We start from the raw sequence: 22,959 nt of genomic DNA, 5'->3' as shown, positions 1-22,959 counted from the left end.
GGGTAAAATGAGAAGAAAATAATTAATTTTGTCTTGAACTTTTAAAATGACAAATAATTTGAGACAAGAATTTTTAGAAACTACGACAAGATAATTTGAGACCGGGGAGTATTTCCAGAGACGTTGCCCCAAAATGGATCAGAGGCGAATAATCCTGTATGTCAATCCATTTCCTTTATGTTTTCGCCTTACTGGCCAATTTGACGCAAGGAACCTAACTAGAACTTGCTTGGCAGTTTACTATAATCAACAGAAGATCACAATGCAAATATTGAGGTTTGGGGACAACACAATTTCGAGTTTTATATATATGGATTGTAGTTCCACTGGAATATTGCTGCAAGAATACATAGTACACGACACATTAAGCATTGCCGTTGAATTCTTGTGGCATGTTTGCAACCACATTTGACCATCCGGATAAAATGACACAACTCACCGATCAGCATCATGAAAAGCAGAGGAAAGTTCTCTCAACAATGACAGGAAATTTGGAGTCCCAGCGTCTGTATCTTATTTAAACTTCGTAATGCCAAGCATATAATCAAGAATTTGCAGAAGACAAGAATACTGATATGGAAGAAATACATAAACATGTCTTCACATGAATAAATTTTGTTGTCTTTGATAATACCACTAACAAACATGTGGCTACAGCTTAGCAAGATGTGGTAAACAGAACAACCGTCACATTATTCCCAACATAAAGAAAACGGAGACATCCTTAAAACATATCCATGTTCCATTAGTAGTGTCCTTTCACACTACAAATGGCAGTCTATGATTTCTTAGAAACAACCAGAGGTAATAAAAGCTAATTTACGCAAAGATGCTAAGGGATCCTGCCTGGTTTGAAGAATCTAGACAACCTTCAGCAGTTGGCAGATCGGTGAGCCATTTCCTGAAATACACGATTTTAGGCATTAATCACAATATACCAATTCCCCCTAGTAGAGAAGGTATAGTAAAACAGCACAATTTGGAATATGTCGGAACTATTATTCTCGAGATTATCTACAGACCTTTCAAGGTAGAATGGTTTAGTTCTGATGGTTTGATACAAAGACAACAGTCACTAAAGGAAGTATTCAATTACTAATAATTACCTTGCAGCACTGTTGTCAGGATTCTTCAGAATTGTCAGTCTTTTTGCAGTCTTCACAAAGTCACTGCATTACAAGTCCGAGGGCATTGATAAGAACTTTTTACTAGAAATATTTTTTGACATGAATGAATTCAAGAATAGAAAGTACTGGAAGCAATGTATGCACCTGAATGGTGCATCTCCAATTTGTCTAGATGCACCTGTTGCATCTATATAGAGTACACGTGTCATCATATCTAATCTTTCTAATCCAAAAATGTCTGCAAGTTTTTTATACACCTCTTCATATGATCTTAAAACTGAGATATCAAGGGCATGTCCTACATCCTCCGAATCTAGGAATACTTTGCAGTGACCAGTACTCATGCCAAGTTCAGCTGCGTGATAACCTTTATTCCAAAGTAATGTAGCGTTTGATAGACTTTCTGAAAGGCCTTTCCAGCCAAGAGAAATTCTTTCAGTTTCCATTTGTGCCTCACCGGAGGAGTCTCTTTTTGTTTGGACTTGTGGAGGAACATTAGTAGAGCGGCCACTTGACATTTGCTGCTCAGTGAGAATTGGTTGGCCAAAGAGTAAAAACCGAGGTGTTTTCAAATTATCAGCTTTATCCAACATCTGACTAGAACTACCCATGGTAAGCAAGCAAGATATGTTTTCGTTGCTCTCTTTTTGGACCTTACTGATGCCATTAGGAATTCTAGAATCAGCATCGAGTGGTTGGGAAACGGGTGGTAGCAGTCCCAACTGAATTTTTTTGCTAAGTTGGAGATCCAATAAAGGTACTCCAAACTGAGCATGCCTGGCTCCCTGTATGCCTGCAGTGATGTTGTCAGATAGACAACAAAAAGGACTGCTGGACCTGAGGGGGTTGCCCAAAAATGAAGGTAATGGAAATTGACTGTCAAGTGCAAAATCTTGCGGTAAACACAACTTTTTCCTTGGTGGTGAGAAGTGTGATAAGTGAATGACGGGCATATTAGAGACCAATTCGACAAGCCATGGGCTGACATGTTTTACATTTTGCAGTAAATCTGGTTCATCCCATGTCACCTGCAGTATATAACAAAGAAATTTATAAACCAAGCATGACATTAAAGGTGCTGATGATGAGGCAGCATTGTTAGCACTTCAAATTCGAATACATCATAGTAGCAGTAAGCCAAAAATATTCAATGCAATTACAGAAATAATTTTATACATCTAAAGTAGTCCCAATAGAATATGATAAACCTGGAACTCACTACTAAGAGATGAAAGGAATGCAGCAACCACTTTTACATGTCATAGTTCGCAAATAGAACACTTCTGTCAATTTTCGCGTGCTGCTACTATATGACTTCATAGCAGGCTTGAAAATAGGCCTAATACACTTGGCTCTCAGCTTTCTTTTCATCTAACGCAATTCTCAAAGGAACTAAAGATAACACCTAGCAGGGAACGGAATGCTTTAATAGTACTGCTCAGCATAAAGAACCATCTTCGCATAACCATTATGTTTTCATTGGTTGCTTAACGGCTTAACCATTATACACACAAAAGTACTTCTTTCATCCCATTGTTAAATAGGAATATTAATATAGAATAATGGCAAATTGACATTAATAAACAGTTATGTATTGGTCCAAATAGAAAACTGAAAGTGGCTGCATTACCTGAAGAAACCGCCAAGGTGAATGAGGCCAGCGGATGGGGTCAGCAACCTGAACCGATGATATACTTCCCATGAACCAGCTGATCCGAGAAGAATCCTCGGTTTCAAAAGCCATTTTGAACCTCATCCCTGAGCACCATTGAACGTTCATTGCAGCATTCACAGAAGACGCCCTAACACAAAATTCAGGAGAGCTTGCACGAGGGTAATAAACAATTTCAAAACGCTGGCCACTAGCAGCGAGATATGCAGCCTTAACAACTGATTCAGGGCTCACTTGTCCCTTATCTCTAAATCTCCCACCAGAAGAATTCAGTTCCATCCCACCAATACCACCCCGCTTTACCCTGCGAATTCCAACACAAAGATCACCATTTTCTGCCCTCAGAAACACAACAGAGTCCCCTGCAACCAGCTTCTTCTGATTCACAAATGAACTCCAACCAGTTGTCAACAAATGCCTCCGTGGCGTGCCCCTATAGATGTGCCTGAACTTCCAGATTGCACCATGAACATCCTTCGCGATCACAGTCTGGACAGGAGGCTCAGCTGTAAAATCCAACCTCGGGAAAATTGTCTCTGCACAGTACCTAGGAACTGAAAAACCACCCCCGTTATTTGCATCCGATTGAGTCAACGTCTTGGCGAACGAACTAGGCTTCTCAGTTGTTTCAACCGCACTGCTTCCTAAAACAGTGTCATTTTCAAAGTCATGGTTCTTGTTTTCAACCGGAATAAGCATAATCTTGGCATAAATCTCATCAGTTTCAGGGTCAGCTAAGAATTTTACAGCATTGACCCTGCATAGAATCATAGCAGAAATTCTCGGCAGAGCAGTGAAATCAACATCTGTAGATGTATGCTCAGCATGGCCTTGTGGGAAATAGAAGATGTTGGAGTTTAATGGAGGAATTTGCACCATGCTTCCTGCACAGGCGTGCCATAGCTGAGAGTCCACACACTTCTCTATCGCCTCCTTCATTTTACCTGTCCTGCAAAAGCTACTTCCTTTCTTCTTATAGATGGTTTCCTTTGGTAATAACTACAAATGACAATTTTGAAACACCTCCTACTTCTTCAGCAGGTTCTGCGTACCAAAAATAAAACATGTCAGGAACAAATTCAAGCAAAAGAAGATAATTACTGAAACAATACTACAAATAAACCTACACCAAAAGGTATTCTGGCTCAATGTTTACACCCAACTAGTAAATACATCTAATGTGCTTTTTATATAAACTTTTAGACATTTCAACAATAAAAGAACACATTACTACAACCTTTTTTTTACAATAAAATTAATTTGTTAGGTGCAAATCCTCTTTGTATTTTTTGATGATCAGAGAATCGCAGTTTCAGATTTGATTCCTGTGCGCCTATCACTATTTAAATGCGGTAATGAAGAAAAACTGGATAAGAACACAACCTCATTTACGGAAAGTAAAAATGGAAACCACAGAAGAAGCAAATGTATTACTTAAATTTACAAAGAGAGAAATTAAAACGAGAAAAAGCTGATCCAAAGCATGTCTTGTACGCAAGTTGATCGGACAATTAATTCGGAAGCAAACAATTAAAGCCTCAACAACTGCAGACTGTGCCTTCATTTAGACAGAGAGTGTAATTATAACACAGCTTCATCAATCCCCTCCTCTTCAATCAAATCCTATAACCAAAAAAAGCCTACTCTGTGACACATTAATGACTCGCAGTCTCGCTTAAAAGCACTTGCATTTACAGCCTTTTCAGTTTCAACAAGTCGTTCTGTTCCAAATTCACTTCAATTCCACGTTACTAGTGTGTCTGTTGACAACAAATTCATGGCGTCAATGTCAATGTCCGTACATGATGATTGTTCGTATGAAAAGGAAAATAACCGATTAGTCGAAGTTACTTGCCGGAGTACACTCGCTTCTTACTTAAATTTGTAACTCCATTTTCTCTCTCTTCTTCTTCATCACCGTTACCACCGCCGCCGCCGCAACCAATCTTTAACCTAAACCTTCTATAGAGCAAAATTATACCATCTCTTCGGATCTGAACAAATGTGAGATAAAGAGGGAAAAGAGAACAGACACAGAGATAGTATAGTTATAGGATTGTTAAAAATCTATCGTCTCGCGGGGAAGGAGTTATTTTGTTAAAAATATCGCGAGATAATGGCCAATGTCTTTTTACTCTGTAGAGAAGTAAATTGACTTGGAGAATTTACCCCGAGTAAAACAAAATTCTCTTTTGTACACAACCGTATTTGGCTACGTCTTGGACTGAAGCGTTCAATGATTTTTTTTTCTAAAATCAACTAAACTAAGATCGAATCTAATCCAATGTTAGATGTTAGAGCCCGTTTAAATTAGTTGATTGTAAATAACTTGTGTACGAGTAAAATCGGGGATAATGTTATCCCCGATTCCCCAGTAAAAAAATGAGAGTGAAGCATGATCTGACGCAACCTTGAGCGAAGCCGAAAGGTCCCTCGTCTCGGAGCTCGGGGGAACGAATGGTGCATCTGGGATCGGGCATGGCTAAATAACATATCAGAACCGAGTAAAGTTTTGAGACCAAGAAAAAAGAGAAACGATTGAGCTTGATGAACAAGGAGCCGTAATATTCGCCCTCAATCGGATATTATGGCGCAATTCCCGTCCGATTCAACTACGAATCGACATTTACCAAAAAAGAATTTTACCTTATTTAGACTTGTACTATGATTAAAATTCTCCTACTATATAAAGGGGAGGACTTTTTCATTTTAAACCATTAATGACACGAGCATCAAAGCAATAAAAGTTTATTTTTGTCTTCTAGCTATTATTCAAAGTGTTCTTCAGTTACTTTCTTCTTTAATTTCAACCGAGGTCATATCGAGGGCTCAATCGGAGCCAGTTTTATGTGATCAACTTAAAATCAAGCTTGATTGTTCCATCGTGATTGGGTTGATCGTTTATTCTCTCTCTAATTTAATTATTCGCGGTTCTTAGATCATTTGTATTAAATTAAATCACATATCTTTTAAATCGCGTACAAATTTAATTATTACTCATTTTTAAGGGTAAACAGTTTGGCGCCCACCATGGGGCTAAGGATAATAGTGGTGATTTAATAGGAATCTCCATAACACACCCTATTTTACACTTGTTCATTGAAGTTTGATTTCAGGTTAACCTAAGAATGTCAAATTCTCAATTTGCTCACTTGAACATTGACGCCGAGTCAGGCCACCACGGTAAAAACAATAACGTGGTACCTAGCAATGACGTGCCCTATGTTGATCCCAATGATATTCCAGTTGCGCACCGAGTCGACGCTAACTCACAGGTTGTCATCGACATCAATCTGCCAACTGATCCCGAAAATAGCATTTGCGGGGCACCCATCGGCTCAAGAAGCACCCGGATGGGAAGGTGATGGGGTTAGCTTGTGGTTGATTTTTAAAATGTTGCAAGCTCAGCAAGCGGCAATAGCGTAGTTGCAGACCCAAAGTCACGTCCCTAACAGGATCGAGCCCGAGCGGATCAGGAAAAACACTCGAAGGGATGAACAAGTTGCCGTGTAACCGAATGAATTCAAGTCCGGGGAAACTTCCGAAGTGATGAAGATGATCGAAGCATTGAAAAAGCGGGTGAAGTATGGTGAGAAAAAGATAGAGGCCAATAACAAGAAGGTGGAAACTTATAATTCTAGGGTCGATCAGATCTCGGGAGCACTTCCAATATTAAAGGGGCCGGATTCCATAAAATTCATTCAGACACCTTTCCCCCCGAGCGCGGCACCGAAGCAGATCCCGAAGAGGTTTCGAATGCCCGATATTCTCAAGTATAATGGGACTATAGATCCAAACGAGCATGTAACCTCCTATACATGTGCAATCAAGGGGAACGACCCGGAAGATGATGAGATTGAGTCGGTGTTGTTGAAGAAATTTGGGGAAACCTTGTCCAAAGTAGCGATAATATGGTACCACAACTTGCCTCCGAAATTTATTGATTTATTTGTTATGCTTACGGATGCTTTCGCAAAGTCCCACGCTGACGCCATCAAGGTCGAGATGAGGAAGTCGGACCTTTCAAAGTCAAGCAACGGGATAACGAGATACTTAAGGAGTTCGTGTCGAGGTTCCAAATGGAACAAATGGACTTGCCCCCATCGCGGATGATTGGGCCATTCAGGCGTTTACTCAAGGGCTCAACACCCGAAGTTTCGTGGCTTCTCAACTTGGTGAAGTACCCGACGGTCACTTGGGCCAACATTTATAACAAGTATCAATCAAAGATCATAGTGAATGACAGGTCTAAGAGAACCATCGACTAGGAGCCAAGGCCGGTCCGAGATCGATATCAGCCACACGGCTCTGATCAGAGAGGAAATGGATCCGGGTGCCACCCGACTAGGAACGACAAGAGAAATGAACAAAGGCCGAGCAATCGAGGCATAATGAGAAAAAACAGTTTTGACAGGTCGCTCGGGGGCAGGGAAACGCCGAGATTATCGGAGTACAATTTCAACGTGGATGCTCCAAGTATAGTGTTGGTCATAGGACGCATCAAAGAGACCAAGTGGCCTAGACCACTGCAGTCCGATCCTGCCCAAAGAGATCACGTCTTGGTGTGTAAGTACCACGGTACTCACGTTCATAGGATCGAAGATTTTCGACAACTAAGGGAATAAGTAGCTCGATTATTCAGCAATGGGCACCTTCGAGAATTCCTAAGAGAACGGGCCAAAAATCATTTCAGAAACAGGGACGCCAACAAATAGGTCGAACAAGAGGAGCCCCAGCACGTGATCAACATGATCACTGGGGGAGTGGATGTCCCCCTAAGGGCCAATGATAAAACGCACCAAAGTTTGTATCACAAGGGAAAAATGCACCCGGGATATGTCCAGGAAGGGTCCATCTCGTTCAGCGATGAAGACGCCAAATGCATCATCCAGCCTCATAACGATATACTGGTAATATCCGTACTTATCAATAAATATCGAGTTAAACGTGTGTTGATTGATCCAGGTAGCTTGGCCAACATCATCCGATAGAGAGTCGTAGAACAACTGGATTGTTGGACCAAATTGTACTGGCGGCCCGGGTGTTGAACGGATTCAACATGGTATGCGAGACAACGAAATGTGAGATAACTTTACCGGTAAACACTACCGGGACCACATAAGAAACAAAGTTCTACGTGATTGAGGGGGATATGCGGTACAATGCCTTGTTCGGAAGGCCATTGGTTCACAGCATGAGAGCGGTGCCTTCAACCTTACATCAGACATTGAAATTTCCCACTCCGGGAGGAGTCAAAATAATCTACGGGGAATATCCTACCGTAAAAGAGAAGTTCGCTGTCGATGAAGTAATCCCGGTGCCCGCGTTTTTGGCATCAAAAACCAAGGAACTGGCCGAAAAAAAGGAAACCAAATAGCAATCAATGATCCCGACCTCAATCAGGTCGAAAAAACAAGATGAGCATATAGTGAACGAGAAGATGATTACGGCGTCCCGAGATCTTTTATAGAACCCGATGACACCGATGCCACTGAGTCAACAATCGAGTAATTAGAACAGGTTATACTGATCGAGTACCTACCGGATCGAAAGGTATACCTGAGCATAAGACTAACTCCCGAGCTCAAGAAAAAACTTATTAATTTTCTTAAAGCTAATGCCGATTGTTTCGCCTGGTCCCATTTAGATATGATAGGGATCCCACCGGAGGTAACAACTCACAAATTGAGCCTAGATCCAAATTTCTATCCGGTCAAACAAAAGAGAAGGCTGCAGTCCGAGATCAAACACCCGTTCATTAAAGACGAGGTATCTAAACTTTAGAAAATAGGTTCCATCCGAGAAGTTAAGTACCCGGATTGGTTAGTTAACGTAGTAGTCATACCTAAAAAGGGAACAAACTTAGAATGTGTATAGATTATAAGGATCTAAACAAGGCGTGTACAAAGGACTCATTCTCTTTGCCTAACATCGATCGAATGATCGACGCGACTATAGGACACGAGATATTGAGTTTTCTCGATGCTTATTCTGGGTACAACCAAATTCAGATGGACCCGGGCGATCAAGAAAAGACCATGCTTTGTCTCCCCCACACTTTGCTCCCTACTCCACTCTCCATTGTTCCCCACTCCTTGTCCCTCATGCTTGACCCCCCACACTTTGCTCCCTACTCTCTCCATTATTCCCCACTCCTTGTCCCCCATGCTTTTCTCCTATCACAAATCTCATACCCCATTTTCAGCTATAAAACACACACATAACACACAAAAAAGAGGGAGGAACCAGCAAAGAAAATGAGTTGCAAATCCAGCCCCAAAACTCCCTCAAAATAGCTCAAAAATGAGCTGAAAATAGCCCAAAAAATGAGCTGAAAACCAGTCCACACACAGCTGCCGCATAATCAAATTCGGCACCTACTGTTATAACGTGATGCCATTTGGGCTCAAGAATGTCGGTGCCACGTACCAACGCCTAGTAAACCGGATGTTCGAAGAACAAATAGGAAAATCAATGGAGGTTTATATTGACAATATGTTGGTTAAGTCCCTGTGAGCAGAGGACCATTTTAAATATTTATAGGAAACCTTCGACATATTGAGTAAGTACAACATGAAGCTAAACCCGGAGAAGTGTGCCTTCGGGGTCAGCTCCGACAAGTTCCTCGGGTTCATCGTATCTAATCGGGGAATAAAGATCAAACCTGACAAGATAAAATCTATAGAAGATATCACCATAGTTGACAACGTTAGGGCAGTACAAATACTGACTGGGTGGACGCGTTAGGCCGGTTTATTTCGAGATCATCAGATAAGAGCCACCGGTTTTTCTCATTATTGAAAAATAAGAACGACTTCTCTTGGACCCTGGAGTACCAGCGAGCTTTAGAAGAACTCAAGCGATACCTATCGATTCCTTCCTTGATGTACACTCCGAAGGCGAATGAACAACTGTATCGCTACTTGGCGGTTTCCGAGGTGTCGGTAAGTGGTGTCCTGGTCCGGGAAGAAGAAGGTAAGCAATGTCTTATTTACTATGTTAGTAGGACCCCAGGAGATGCCGAAACAAGGTATCCACACTTAGAAAAATTAGTGCTCGCCTTATTAAGCGCTTCTAGAAAATTAAAACCGTACTTTCAATGTCACCCCATATGTGTCATGACCTCGTACCCACTAAGGAATGTTATGCACAAACCCGATCTCTCTGGCCGGTTGGCCAAATGGGGCGTAGAAATTAGCGTGTATGATATCGAGTACAAGCCCCGGACTGTCATAAAATCTCAAATTTTGGCGGACTTCGTGTCTGACTTTACGTCGGCCTTGATATCTGGGGTTGAGAAGGAATTATTGCTCACTTCGGGGATTATCTTGGGGATCTGGACTCTACTCATGGACGATGCTTCCAATGCGAAGGGGTTCGGGCTGGGCATCGTATTAAAACCACTTACAAGCAATGTAATAAGGTAGTCTATTAGAACTATAAAATTGACTAACAACGTAGCTGAATATGAGGCTATGATTGCAGGTCTAGAACTAGCTAAGAGCCTGGGGGCCAAAGTGATCGAGGTCAAATGTGACTCCCTCCTTGTCGTCAACCAAGTCAACAGGACATTTGAAGTAAAAGAGAAATGGATGCAGGGATACATGGATAAGTTGTAGGTGGCATTACATCAATTCAAGGAATGGACTCTCCATCACGTACCCCGGGATCAAAATAACGAGGCCGATCCATTGGCCAATTTGGGATCGTCAGTCGACTCTGATGCATTCGACTCTGGAGCAGTAGTACAGTTGATGAACTCAGTGGTAGAAGAAGGTCATGTCAAGATGAACTCGACAAGCTTGACTTAGGACTGGAGAAACAAATACATAGACTACCTAGAGAAAGGAAAATTGCCATTGGATCCCAAAGAGTCAAGGGCCCTACGTACTAAAGCTGCCAGGTTCAGCTTGGTCGAGGGAAAAATGTACAGAAGATCCTTTTGGGCCATTATCTAGGTGCTTGGGTCGGGGGGAGACCGACTATGCTATGAGATAAGTAACTAGGGCACTTGTGGAAACCATTCGGGAGCGGAATCCCTGGTTCAAAAACTGATCAGAGCCGGTTATTACTTAAACGAGATGGAGAAGGATGCAAAAGACTTCGTTCAAAAATGTAATGAGTGCCAAAGACACGCCCCGATAATTTATCAACCAGGGGAAATGCTTCACCCGTTCTTATTACCGTGGCCGTTTATGAAATGGGGGATGGACATTGTCGGTCCCCTGCCATAGGCGCTCGGTAAAGCCCAATACATACTACTTATGACCGATTATTTATCCAAGTGGGCCGAAGCTCAGGCGTTCGAGAAGGTTTAGGAGAAAGAGGTCACCGACTTCGTCTGGGATCATATAATATGTCGGTTCAGGATACCGGCCGAGATCGTGTGCGACAACAGGAAGTAGTTTGTCAGTAGCAAGGTAAGTAAGTTTCTCGAAGATAACAAAATTAAAAAAAATCTTATCAACACCTTACCACCCTAGTGGGAATGATCAAGCGAAGTCAACAAAGAAAACTATACTCCAAAACTTGAAGAAGAGATTGACCGATTCGAAGGGAAAGTAGAAAGAAATATTGCCCTAAGTCTTGTGGGCATATCGAACAACTTCAAAGTCAAGCACCGGTGTGACCCCATTCTCTTTAGTCTACAACGCGGAATCTCTAACTCTGGTCGAAGTGGGGGAACCAAGCGTAAGGTTCCAGTACGCTACCGAGATGTCAAATGGCGAGGCCATGGCCACGAGCTTGGACTTATCAGAAGAAAGGCGAGAAGCTGCCCTGGTCCTGTTAGCTGCACAAAAGCAGCAAATGTGGAGGTACTACAATGGAATGGCTAACCTTAGACATTTCCAAGTAGGGTACTTGGTATTAAAGAAAGTTACGTTACACACCAAGAACCCAAATGATGGGAAACAAGGCCCGAATTGGGAAGGTCCTTATAGAGTTATCGGTATAACCGGAAAAGGTTCATATAAGCTTGAGTTAGGGAACGGTGTACAACTACTGAGCAACTGACTTAAAGCGGTACTACTGCTAAGGTACGAAGACAATTTCCTTTAAAATTTATTATGCTTTGGACTAACTCATGCAGGTATTCGGTCGAGGATAAATTTGACAATTAGGTCTGAAAGTACGTGTTGTTCTCATTTTCCCTTGGACTGGTCTTTTCCGAAGCGGGTTTTACGGCAAGGTTTTTAACGAGGCAATAGTAAAATGTGCTACCTTAGTTTTGAAGACCAGCCTGAGGTCGAAATTGCTTACCACCCGTACTGGACCGATAGTATTCGAGCCCTCACAAGCTCAATCTCAAGTACTGGGGGAGCCATTGTGCCCTAAGTTAGGATCCTTAGAAACCATTCTTATTTGATATTAAAAGTCAAGCTTGAGTATTAGAATTTATTGTAAGGGTCAAACAATCAAACGAATCGTACCAGTGTAGCTCGTTCTTGCCATGGCAGAAAGCTTATGCGCCTCCGATCATGTACTCTACATGCAAAGTAATGAAAGAAATTTGCCCTCTATATTTTATCACTTTGCATTCGCACCATCGATATATTCGTTGAGTTATTTAGAACAAATAACGGATCCTAAATCCTAGAGCCCACGGGCCTCCCCGTGTCAGGGACTGTTGTCCGATAATAAGATCTGACAGCTCGGGCTATCGAATCCCGGAGGTACCGAGCCTATTAGACAGGGCCCAAACATGAAAGGCTACGACCAACTCAAAACGGCCCGGAGACGTCTAAGTCTGTACTCAGAAAGTAAGGTCCTTACATATGATTAAAACCTATTAAAAAAGGTCACCCTCGGCAAAACACCATCGTGTCCGATTGAAACATTCAAGTATCTTAAAGTCTTCATTTATTATCGGGTATTCCGAAGCCCAAGCAACTCAGAATTGTTATCGAACCAGGTCTCATTCGGGCTTTGGAGGAACAAGCACTCTAGACTATGTCCAATTTAAAGCTAAGGCATTAATGACATTCTTTAAATAAAGAGTTGCAAACGGATACTGAAAATAAAAAGGCACAGTATAGCCAAAGGAACTTTTTTATATATATTCCAAAAATATTTACAAAGACATGGTAAAACGGCCTCAAAATAAACAAACAAAAAATGTGTACGAAAGAAAACAAAAAATAAACTAAGGCATCTCCGCCTAGTCTTCACCAGAGCCCGATTCACTGCCAGAACCCTCAGGCTCATATATCTCTTTAGCCTCAGCCTCGAGCCTCTTGGCCTCTTCAATCTCAGCCGATAGATCGAACCCCCGGGCATGAATCTCCTCGAGGGTCTCCCTCTGAGATAGCCACTTTATATATTCGGCCTTTATTATTAAGTAGGCCTTGGCTATTTCCACGTCGTTTTTGTATTGGGTCAGCATATCCTGGAACTCGGAGGAATCGGTCGAAGCCACCTCTAACTTGGACTTCAACACGGTATAATCCTGGTCGAGGTCGTCTCGTTCCGAAATGGTCGAATCCAGTTGTGCTCCGAGCTCATCATTCAACCGAGACCACTTGTCGGCCTTATCCTTCATCACCCTGAGCTGGTCCTTAACCGATGCCAACTCCTCTTTGGTAGCCTCCTTTTCTGCGGCCAGAAGGTCCATGCTGCTCCTCAATGTCTTGGCCGAAGCTTTGAGCTCGTTCATCTCGGCTCGGAGCTGGTCGATCAGGTCTATCTTCTATTGGAACAGCGAGGTTGCTGCGTTAGCTACTACGCTTAACCTCTCGTTTTTAATCTCAAATATCCTTACCTTCTCGACCAGTACAACATGCTCCCATTTCACCTACAAGGCCTCATTTTGAGCATTTTCTAGCTCAGCTTGGAGAATAGGGAGGCCCTTGAGGTCCCCGTCTCTTTGCTCGCTGAGAGCCTTGTACATATCCTTCTGCCGGACCTGCTCCTTGAGCTCGAACTCGAGCTGACTCACTTCAATACGAGACCGATGGAAGCTTTCATGATGAAGCACCGAGGCCTGAAAAACAAATTGATGAGATGATGAAGATACGCTAAGGTTAAATGAGTTACACGAATGACACAAAGAAAGAGAAGCATACATGGTTCAACGCCTGTTATGCCTCGTTGAAGAGGCTCGATGCACTCACTTCGTTCATCTTCGCCCGATCCTCTTTGGTCACCAAGCAGCGAAGATAGCTGGCCACACCACAGGTCCAAATAGCACCCGGGTATCTGTCGGGATCATAAACACGACCATTATTTTGTGGTCGGGATGCGCCATTCGCACTCTAAGTACGATAGCTGTTTGCAGATCCCCTCGACCCACACTTTGAAGCGGGGAACTGCGTTGGGGACTCGGGCAACCGGTGCACGATGGTAAATAAAGAACAAAAGTCCAAAAGAAATTTTAAATACTCAAAAAGGAGAGGAACTTACAGGCTAGGTTCCATTTTTCAGGGAACGACAGGAACTCGGGGGGAATAAGATTCTCGGTTTTCACCCGAACGAATCTCCCCTGCAAGCCTCGATCCCTATCTTCATCAATGCTCGAGAATGAAGCTTTCTTTGCCCGACAATCGCGCTTGATTAATCCCTCTTGGAAGATTCGGGGACTGTAGAGATGAAGCAGATGGTCAATGGTAAATCGAGGTGCCTCAGTGTTATTGACAAAGTGGAGGAGGAGGATCGCGATCCTCCAAAAGGACGAATGAATCTACCCAAAAGACTTCGTACTTTTTGCAGAAATCGAGGATTGTGGTATCCACCCGGCCAAGTGTGAAGGGGTATGCATAAACACTTAGATACCCTTCCACGTGTGTGGTGATGTCCTCATCAGGATCAGGGATGACCACTTCTTTGCCCTCCCACTTGCAGTCCTCCCGAACCGTAGGGAGCATGTCCTTCGTGATGGAGCATATGTACCTCCACATCTCCTCGCCTCGATCCCCTTGCGTGAAAGCCTTTTCGACCTTGAAGTCATTTTTTATGGAGAAACCTCCGGGGATGAAATTATTTAGAGGAGGTTCAAGTGCCACTTCCGGTACGGCCACAACAGCATTTGTGGCTGGGTTAGAAGTTGAATGGACGGTCTGTTGGGGCATAGATTTCGAAGGCTTCGCTATTGAGTTCTGGAAAATATGAATGTATGAAGGCGGGGTATGAAGATTTGAAGGTCGAACTTAATGGTTCAAGGATGAAGTAAGAAGATTTGAAGATGGGATGATGAAGATATGAGGATATGAAGAACAATGTACGAAGATTTGAAGGGGTAAAAAGCAAGCGAAAAGTTCGGGAGTAAATTAAGAAGTTCTGGAATCGGAAAGTAAAAAGTGAAAAAAAGACTGAAGCTTTTATAGAGAAGAGGTAATTAATGCGTGATGTTTCGCATTCGAGGACGGTCAACCGGCGGCAGACACGTGTCCGAAGTCAGAACGATTCGATTGATTGAACGTTTCACTAACCCGTCGACCTTATTATACATATGGAAGAAGGAACCGGGGTCAATCAATCACTTCTCGTCGCTTCGATAAATCTGCTCTTCGAAAAGTGACGAGATTATGTGTGCATGGGTAAAATCAAAGATAATGTTACCCCCGATTCCCTAGTAAAGAAACGAGAGGGAAGCATGATCTGACGTAACCTCAAGCGAAGCCGAAGGGTCCCTCGTCTCGGAGCTCGGGGGAATGGACTGTGCATCTAGGATCGGGCACATCTAAACAACGGATCCGAACCGAGTAAAGTTTCGAGACCAAGGAAAAAGAGAAACATTTGAGCGTGACGAGAAGGGAGCCGTAATATTCGCCCTCAACCTGATATTATGATGCAAATCCCATCTGATATCAACTGTAGATCGACATTTACCCAGAAAAAAGATTTTTACCTTATTTAGACTTGTACTAGGATTGAAATTCCCCTACTATATAAAGGGCAGAACTTTTTTTATTTTAAACCATTATTGACACGCGCATCAAAGCAATAAAAGTTCTTTTTTATCTTCTAACTATTATTCAAAGTGTTCGTTAGTTGCTCTCTTCTTTAACTTCAACCGAGCTTATATCGAGGGCTCGATTAGAGCCAGTTTTCTGTATTCAACTTAAAATCAGGCTTGATTGTTTCATCGCGATTGGTTTGATCGTTTATTCTCTCTCTAATTTAATTATTCGTCGTTCTTAGATCATTCATATTAAATTAAATCATGTATCCCTTAAACCGCATACAAATTTAATTGTTACTCATTTTTAAGGGTAACAAAACTGATAAGCTTGAAGTGCTGAAAAGCATTTTTAAGTGCTGAAACTGATATTTTTAATAAGCATTTACGTGTTTGGACGGACGTGTTGAAACTGATAATAAGCAGTTGATGTGTTTGGTAGAATAGTACTAATAAGCTATTCTTTTGTTAAAATGATTAAAATATCCTCAAAACTTTACAAAACATTATAAATTAAAAAAATTCTTTTTAAAGAAAAGGATGAAAACGAATACGGAATGAAGAGAAAGTTAGAAAATTTATTTTGGAATAAATATTTTGTGAATTAAAAAATATTATTTAGGATAAACTAGTAAATGCCTTGGTCAAACTAAAAGTGCTTATAAGATAAAAGTACTTATGGATTATTTTAGCTTATAAGCACTTGACTTATAAGGATTTGGATATTTATCAAACACGTAAATAAGTTAAAATGTGCTTATAAGTCAGTTTGACCAGCTTATAAGCTTAGCCAAATACCCTCTTAGTTTTTTTTTCTTCTTTTAAAAGAATAGTTTAAATGCAAGCATATATGATATAACCGAGTTGAACAATTAGAATTTGTGTGACATAAGAAAATATGGACAAATACATGAAACTCTTTATAGACATGAGTTTGGGCTACCGGGAGAGGAGAGACTATTTTCATGGGAGAGGAACGAGCAAGTGACAGATTAAAAGCCTGTTTGGCCAAGATTTTGTCAGGAAAAGTATTTTTTTTAAAATTTTAGGTGTTTGGCCGATATTGAGAATTACTTTTTTTGTTGCTTTTGGAAAGAAACTACAAATTTTAGCTTCATCCAAGAAGTAGAAAATTAATATTTTCAAGACAAAAATATGCTTATTGTAAATTTTTATTTCCTAAATTATCTTCATTAATTTAAATTTTTTCTTTTCCTTTTTCTTTTTATGTTTCTACCATCCTTTATTCTCTTTTTTATTTAGTGTATTTATATTTTCCTTCTCCTATCCTCTTTGGAATAGTCTCTCTACTATAAATATTTTTTTTAATTCTGTCGTTTCTTCTTTTCTTCCTCTCCCATACTTCTTTGAAATAAAGTACAATGCTAATTACCAGATTCAAATACTCTCTTATATATATATAATTTATTTTTTCTTTTTTGTAGTATACCAATATTATATGATCTCCAGTTTTTAGTTTCATTTTTATTTTTTTGTGGCGTGCATGCATATATCATAGTTGAAGAATGTATATTTCTTAATAATAGATAATATTTTTTTAATATTTATTTAAATAAATATAAAAAATAACTAAATTCTTTTACAATAAATATTTGCATTTATTTCTCTCTTTTAAATAATAGGAGTAGAACATAAATTGAATATTGATAATGTTCTTTTTTATAATTTGACACCCAAAAGTACTTTTTGGAAGGATTGGCCAACCACAATTTTTTTATCAAATATTGCAAAAGTCGCTTCTCAAATGAATGGCCAAACACAAACGGCTACTCTCCACAAGTGACTTTTAAACAAAAATACTTCTCAAAATAAGCAGTTTTTGGAAGCTTGGCCAAAAAGGCTCGAAGAAAAAAGTAAGTAAACCTTCTGACAGTCATTTAGAGGCTTTGTTAGAGATTTATCATTCTTCCCTAAGCTCGTTAGAGATCTATCATTCTTCCCTAAGCTGTGGCGGTCATTTAGGGGCCTTGTTAGAGACTCATCATTCTTCCCTAAGTTGTTAGAGCCTTGTTAGAGACTCATCATTCTTCCCTAAGTTGTTAGAGTCTAGGTAGAAAAATCCTCGCTCATAAATGTAAATTGGAAAAGTATTCATACCTAATATTTACACTAAATTATATTAGTATACTATGATTAGTAAATTGAGGTGTGAATATGTATTAATATTCATAGTACCTGCTATATCACAATTGGAGCTTGTTAGTCTTACTCTAGCTTCTTTTAGTTAATTATAGTGTGAGATTGTGAGTAACATTCGTGAAAAAGTCCCACCATGTTAAATCTAATTAACAATTGGTTCTCAAATATTTAGGCCTCTCAAAGATAATAAGTCCTTATCTTGAAGCCATTAAGTCCATAGAAACCACTCCAACAACAAGTCGGGATCAGCAATACGAATTCCCACGGACCATGTTCTCACGGAGACCTCTACCAAAAGAAAATATTGAAGATAGTCCCAACAAACAAAAGATGAAGTACCTAACCATCTATTCATCTACTTTAGTTTTTACATTAGAGAACTGCATCATCAGCCTTCAATTGGGCTTTGCCTTCTACCACTTACCAATTATGTTAACCTAGAACTCCCATTTCTGTACATGAACTTTTATCCTGACTACTCACCATACCACAAAACCTACCAGTGGAGAATAAAACAATTAAAGTAAATTAAGCACCTAACTAAAAGGATAGCCATCTCTTCTATATGTATCAAACAAATAGATATTCAGAGGAACAAATTTTTGGTTCAGTCACATTGGAAGGTTAGGTAAAACTTCTCTTCGTTTCCAGTAGATCACCTTGAGACTCCTCAACTGCATTTCTTCTCATTTCTATGACTTTCATGTGAGAGTTTGAATGCAAAGATGGAACAAATGTGGGACTAGCAGCAGGCCGATACTCTGGGAGTAGTCGGCCAGAACGATATCGAACTCCACAGGCATTGCATAGTGTCTTTGGACCCAATGGTCCCTCCCTCCATTGTGGTGTCTTTGTTACTTCACAATGTGTGCACTTTTTAAATAAAATAGACTCCATGACACTAGATTGCTGTGACAATTTTCTCCTCTTCTTTTCCTTTCCCTTTTTGGCATCAGAAGTCTTCTTGGCTGCAAAAGCTGTACAAGCCATCAAAATCCATGGATTCAAAGTTGATGCTCGTGCACGCTTAGAGCGACGGCCTTTAGTGCCAAATTTGAAGGATGTACTCTTTCCACCAGAGCAGGAGCTGTTGTGTTCAAGAACAGAAATTGGGCTTTGTGTCTGGAATAGAACAGTCCCTTGGGCCTCAGGAAATTCATTCTGATAGAATAGCATCGAGTTAGAAATTTCGTCGGCATAAGCAAAAGCTTTTTCTGCCCAGGAATGCTACTTCTCTAAGAGTTGACTACAAGATTTCAACAAAAAGAAAACGAGAGACAAAAGACCTAAGGAAGTTTGAGAGTTCAGTTTTCAATACTTTCTCATATAGCATTGATAATATAGGTGACAAACAACAAGCCAACCAAATGTGCCACAGGTCACTAAAAAGTTTTGAACACGTTGTGATGGTTTGCATGTCCATATAAGCATTTCAACAATGAAGAGAAAAAATTTGAAATTGAACAACTGCATAATACTAAGGTTAAAGAAGAGCTTCGTGATCATTAGGTCGGGGATTGTGATTAATTCCAAAACTTCAGACCTAGAGATACACTTAAGACCAGCAAGAAGATAAGAGGGAGAGAGAATTAGACACCAACAGGTCAACACGCAAAACTCACCAAGCTACATAATCAGTCTACTTTCACTAAAAAAGCAGGGATGACTATTATAGAATATTATATATCATTCAGCAAGATATTAAACTCAACATTTAAAACCTCTACGTGTGGGAAACAATTTCAAGTCCATTTTCCTCCTATAATGCTAAAGCACTACAATTTATGAAAATGAAACAAATTTAGTGTCATCACAACTACGATAGGACTGATTTACCAACTACGATAGGACTCTCACAACTACGATAGGACTGATTTCGCTATCAAGTAAGGACATAATACCAAGATTGCATGGCTGTTGTTTAGCTTTGGATTTCCAGGAAAGAATGCCATTACCTCCATTTGTATCAAAAATTGAAATATTGTGGAGGCTGAGTGGGAGCCATTAAGGTAAAGGACATGTGCAAGTAAGCTAACATCACTTGTCAAGAGGCAGGGATCATAGAACATATATTTATGAAAGTTTCAAGCTTTAATACTCTGTCCTTTTGTTGTAGTTTTAGTCTTCTACATTTTTCTTTTTCTGGTTTAGTCTTCTACATTCAAACACCAAAAAGATAGAAAGATGAGCCTGGTAAAGCAAACTCTCCCTTATTATTTAGCTTAGTTAAAATAAAAGCAATATTTTTCCGGTTTAGTCTTTTAAATTCAAAAACAAAAAAGATAGAAAGAAAATAAACTCTTTTAGGGACGGGTAAAGCAACTCCCCCTTCTTACTTAGCAAAAATCAAATCAAATTGTTCTATTAGAGAAAGGGATGCTTCCCTATAGCAAAGTGTATAGCAAAACACATATTTGAAAACCAAAGAAAGAATTAATAACTAATTAATAAAAAAAAGAGCATATATGAGTTAAAACTCACAGCTGCATTCAAACAGCCATTGGCATTATCGCCACGGGACACTGGAGGTAACGCCATAAGTGCATCCGGAGGGATTGGCCCGAGTAATTGGTAGAGGCTAGGATCCCAATCTTCCAAACTTTCCAAGGGGAAGTCCAAACTATTGAGTAAGCTTTCAAAGTCTTCATCAACAATAGGCCCCATGGGAATGCCATCCCAACAATTTTGTTCAACCATATTAATATTCTGAGATATACCCAAGAAGAATTAGAACTATATACCATGACAAAAGATACTCATACCCACACCAATATTGTAAACAAGAATAGGTCAAAGCAAATGGAAAACGCGTTACGTAGCCATTATGTAATGGAGCCAAAATTTTCACCAAGGGAATTCAAAATATAAATAAGTAAATACACCAAGAACCGAGGAGATTCAACATTTATTATATATAAATAAAAAATAATTTTGACCTTGTATATACAGTATAACTATACAATGGTTCCGCTGGAACAAGGACTCAAGCACATCATTCATACACATAAGTCATAACCCATGCATGTATATATCTCACCTTTTCCTTGACTATCTCTGTCACTGGTTTAGTATTGGACGAAAACCTAAGACTGCTAAGTTCAAATTAAAGAAAAGGAAAAGTTAGTGCTATATACAGCGTAGGTTTATTATGTTACCGTAATCAAATATTATACGAATACGTGTATTATGCGTATGCAAAACCTAGTAGGTAAGTTAGAAAGTCACTAGTACTATACTTAATTTACGCGTATTTTGCCATGGTATATTTGTCCTACCAAAAGTAGGAGTCTACTTAGATTCGAAGTATCAGAGAATCTTCTCATTTATCCTCAAAATTTACCAAAAACAAAAACGATAGGCGAAAGGTAAATACTTACAACTCATTATATTATTAATTAATGAAATTTTCCAAGGTAATTCCTAGCACATAAAGTAGGTGCTGTAACAGAAAGAAAATCTTTGTTCGGAACAATAATTCTGACAAAATCGTGAAGATATAATAAAAAACCACGATAATATATTCTTTCCCAAAACATTGCCCTAGGAAATATTGCCAAATTTAGCTTTAGAAATGTTTTCTAGAAAATATATATATGTACGGCCAGTTATAAAAACAAAATTGTTTTCTAAAAAGTTAAATATAATTTTTGGGAAAAAAAAATGAATGCTCCTACTTGTTATGTCAGATCAAACTCAAACAAAAAATGTTAATTTACCAAAATATAAATCACAAATTTTTAGATGTTATCACATTAATCCTTATTTTATTAAATTATTCTCCTTTCATTTTTGTACCTTTTTTGCATCCATTTTATTATGTCCAAAATTTCTCTATAATATATAACTTTCATCTTCTATTTTCAATACGTGAAATTATATTTAATATTTTACTATTTTTATTCATTTATTTTTACAAACATTAATTACTAGTCTGAAGCATACGTATTAGTTTGAAATATTTTGCAAAGTAACGGTTGCCATAAAAACAGGAAGACCATGTTCGAACCTTAGTTTAGCAATGATTCGTTATAAAGGAAACCCAATTGTTTTCTCAAAACTTTTCCTCTAGAATTTTTTTTTCTAAAAAGAAATTCCCAAAAAGGAGAAAAACCTCTAACAAAAATCAGAGACCCAAAACATCAAACTTGCCACTTCGACCAAACAGAGAGCCAGAGACCCAATCAGTAAAAATTAGCACCAATTTCCTCAGCCCCCTAACAGAATTATGCAGATGAACAATTCAGGCTAAAAATGTAACAAAAACAGGTGACAAAGTTGGAACCTTTTACAGACATCGGTATATATGTAAAGAGAAAACTCAGAAAAGGGAGGCTTTTTTTGCATGTCCAAAAATGTATACTTACCATGGAACAAAAACCCCTTAAACCCTTGAGCATGCCACTGCACTTTCTGGAGATTTTGCAGAGAAAAGGAAAACGAAAAGATAGGGTAAGAAGATAAATAGAGGGAACAGCTTTTACTTTTGTTTCCTGAAATCTGTGTCTTGGATTGTACTTTTCGGTGAAATAATAAATGGGTAGAGAAAACGTTACATCTCATAGGATGAAGAGGAGGAACATGGGAAGTTAAAATGGTCGGCGGAGCATGTGATATTTTTGGAGGGAGCGACAATTGTTCTCATGAATTTCTTGAGGTGTGGGCCCAAAGGAGGTGCTAATGTTATCTGATTGCTGAACTGGAGACGGGGGCCAAAGGAGGTACATTTACGCAAAATATTCTTGTTCGGAATAAAACAAGTCTTGCCTATGGTTAGTATAACATGGAATTTCACAAGATAATGTGTACCCCTGCTTCATTCAGAGGAGTAAAAAGGATGTTTCCAATATAGTTAGTGTAAAAATTAAATGCTTGAAACTATGTAAAATTGTGCTTAACAAAACTCACATGTAAACTAATGATTTTTTTCTTTTTACTGAGTTGGTCTCAAAGATAAACTAAACACCATTTGTTTGCAGTAACTTTTTCATTTCAATGCTGTGTAGATATGTGAAGGGCACGACCACCAAAGGATGAGGGGTCATGTTTACCCGTAAAACGATACAGTTGAATTTATAACGTGATTTAAAGACAAATGAATCGATTTG

General features: G+C 39.6%; 2 protein-coding genes across 6 annotated transcripts; both read right to left on the bottom strand.

The window, feature by feature from the left end:
- Positions 1-551: 551 nt before the first annotated feature.
- Positions 552-4,820, bottom strand: LOC107828000 (auxin response factor 18). 4 transcript variants are annotated; one of them, XM_016655249.2, is made up of 5 exons: positions 4,655-4,820; positions 2,758-3,843; positions 1,272-2,155; positions 1,107-1,169; positions 552-901 (listed from the first exon to the last, which is right to left on the bottom strand). In XM_016655249.2, the coding sequence occupies exons 2-5, from the start codon at positions 3,736-3,738 to the stop codon at positions 820-822; spliced, it is 2,010 nt and encodes a 669-aa protein (XP_016510735.2). In that variant the 5' UTR covers positions 3,739-3,843; positions 4,655-4,820; the 3' UTR covers positions 552-819. The 4 variants fall into 4 exon arrangements, with proteins under 4 accessions (XP_016510735.2, XP_016510736.2, XP_016510734.2 ...); XM_016655250.2 differs by having other exon boundaries at positions 4,676-4,814; XM_016655248.2 differs by having other exon boundaries at positions 4,234-4,812.
- Positions 4,821-18,177: 13,357 nt separating this feature from the next.
- Positions 18,178-22,464, bottom strand: LOC107827999 (GATA transcription factor 11). 2 transcript variants are annotated; one of them, XM_016655246.2, is made up of 3 exons: positions 22,219-22,464; positions 20,336-20,560; positions 18,178-19,015 (listed from the first exon to the last, which is right to left on the bottom strand). In XM_016655246.2, exons 1-3 carry the CDS (start codon positions 22,249-22,251, stop codon positions 18,479-18,481), a joined length of 795 nt encoding a protein of 264 aa, XP_016510732.1. In that variant the 5' UTR covers positions 22,252-22,464; the 3' UTR covers positions 18,178-18,478. The 2 variants fall into 2 exon arrangements, with proteins under 2 accessions (XP_016510732.1, XP_016510733.1); XM_016655247.2 differs by lacking the exon at positions 22,219-22,464 and adding an exon at positions 20,892-21,042.
- Between the last annotated feature and the right edge of the window lie 495 nt (positions 22,465-22,959).

The sequence above is a fragment of the Nicotiana tabacum genome, chromosome 22 (genome assembly GCF_000715075.1).
Source record: "Nicotiana tabacum cultivar K326 chromosome 22, ASM71507v2, whole genome shotgun sequence".
Classification (NCBI taxonomy): domain Eukaryota; kingdom Viridiplantae; phylum Streptophyta; class Magnoliopsida; order Solanales; family Solanaceae; genus Nicotiana; species Nicotiana tabacum.
This window is presented reverse-complemented; position numbering and strand designations above follow the sequence as displayed.

Coding starts and splice junctions, on each gene's coding strand:
- LOC107828000 (XM_016655249.2), bottom strand. CDS start 3,738: ATGAAGGAGGCGATAGAGAAGTGTGTGGACTCTCAGCTATGGCACGCC. Junction 2,156..2,757: donor CACCTTGGCGGTTTCTTCAG/GTAATGCAGCCA, acceptor TATATACTGCAG/GTGACATGGGATGAACCAGA. Junction 902..1,106: donor CCTGACAACAGTGCTGCAAG/GTAATTATTAGT, acceptor CGTGTATTTCAG/GAAATGGCTCACCGATCTGC.
- LOC107827999 (XM_016655246.2), bottom strand. CDS start 22,251: ATGCTCAAGGGTTTAAGGGGTTTTTGTTCCATG. Junction 20,561..22,218: donor TAAGGGGTTTTTGTTCCATG/GTAAGTATACAT, acceptor GGTATATCTCAG/AATATTAATATGGTTGAACA. Junction 19,016..20,335: donor ATGGCTGTTTGAATGCAGCT/GTGAGTTTTAAC, acceptor CTATTCTATCAG/AATGAATTTCCTGAGGCCCA.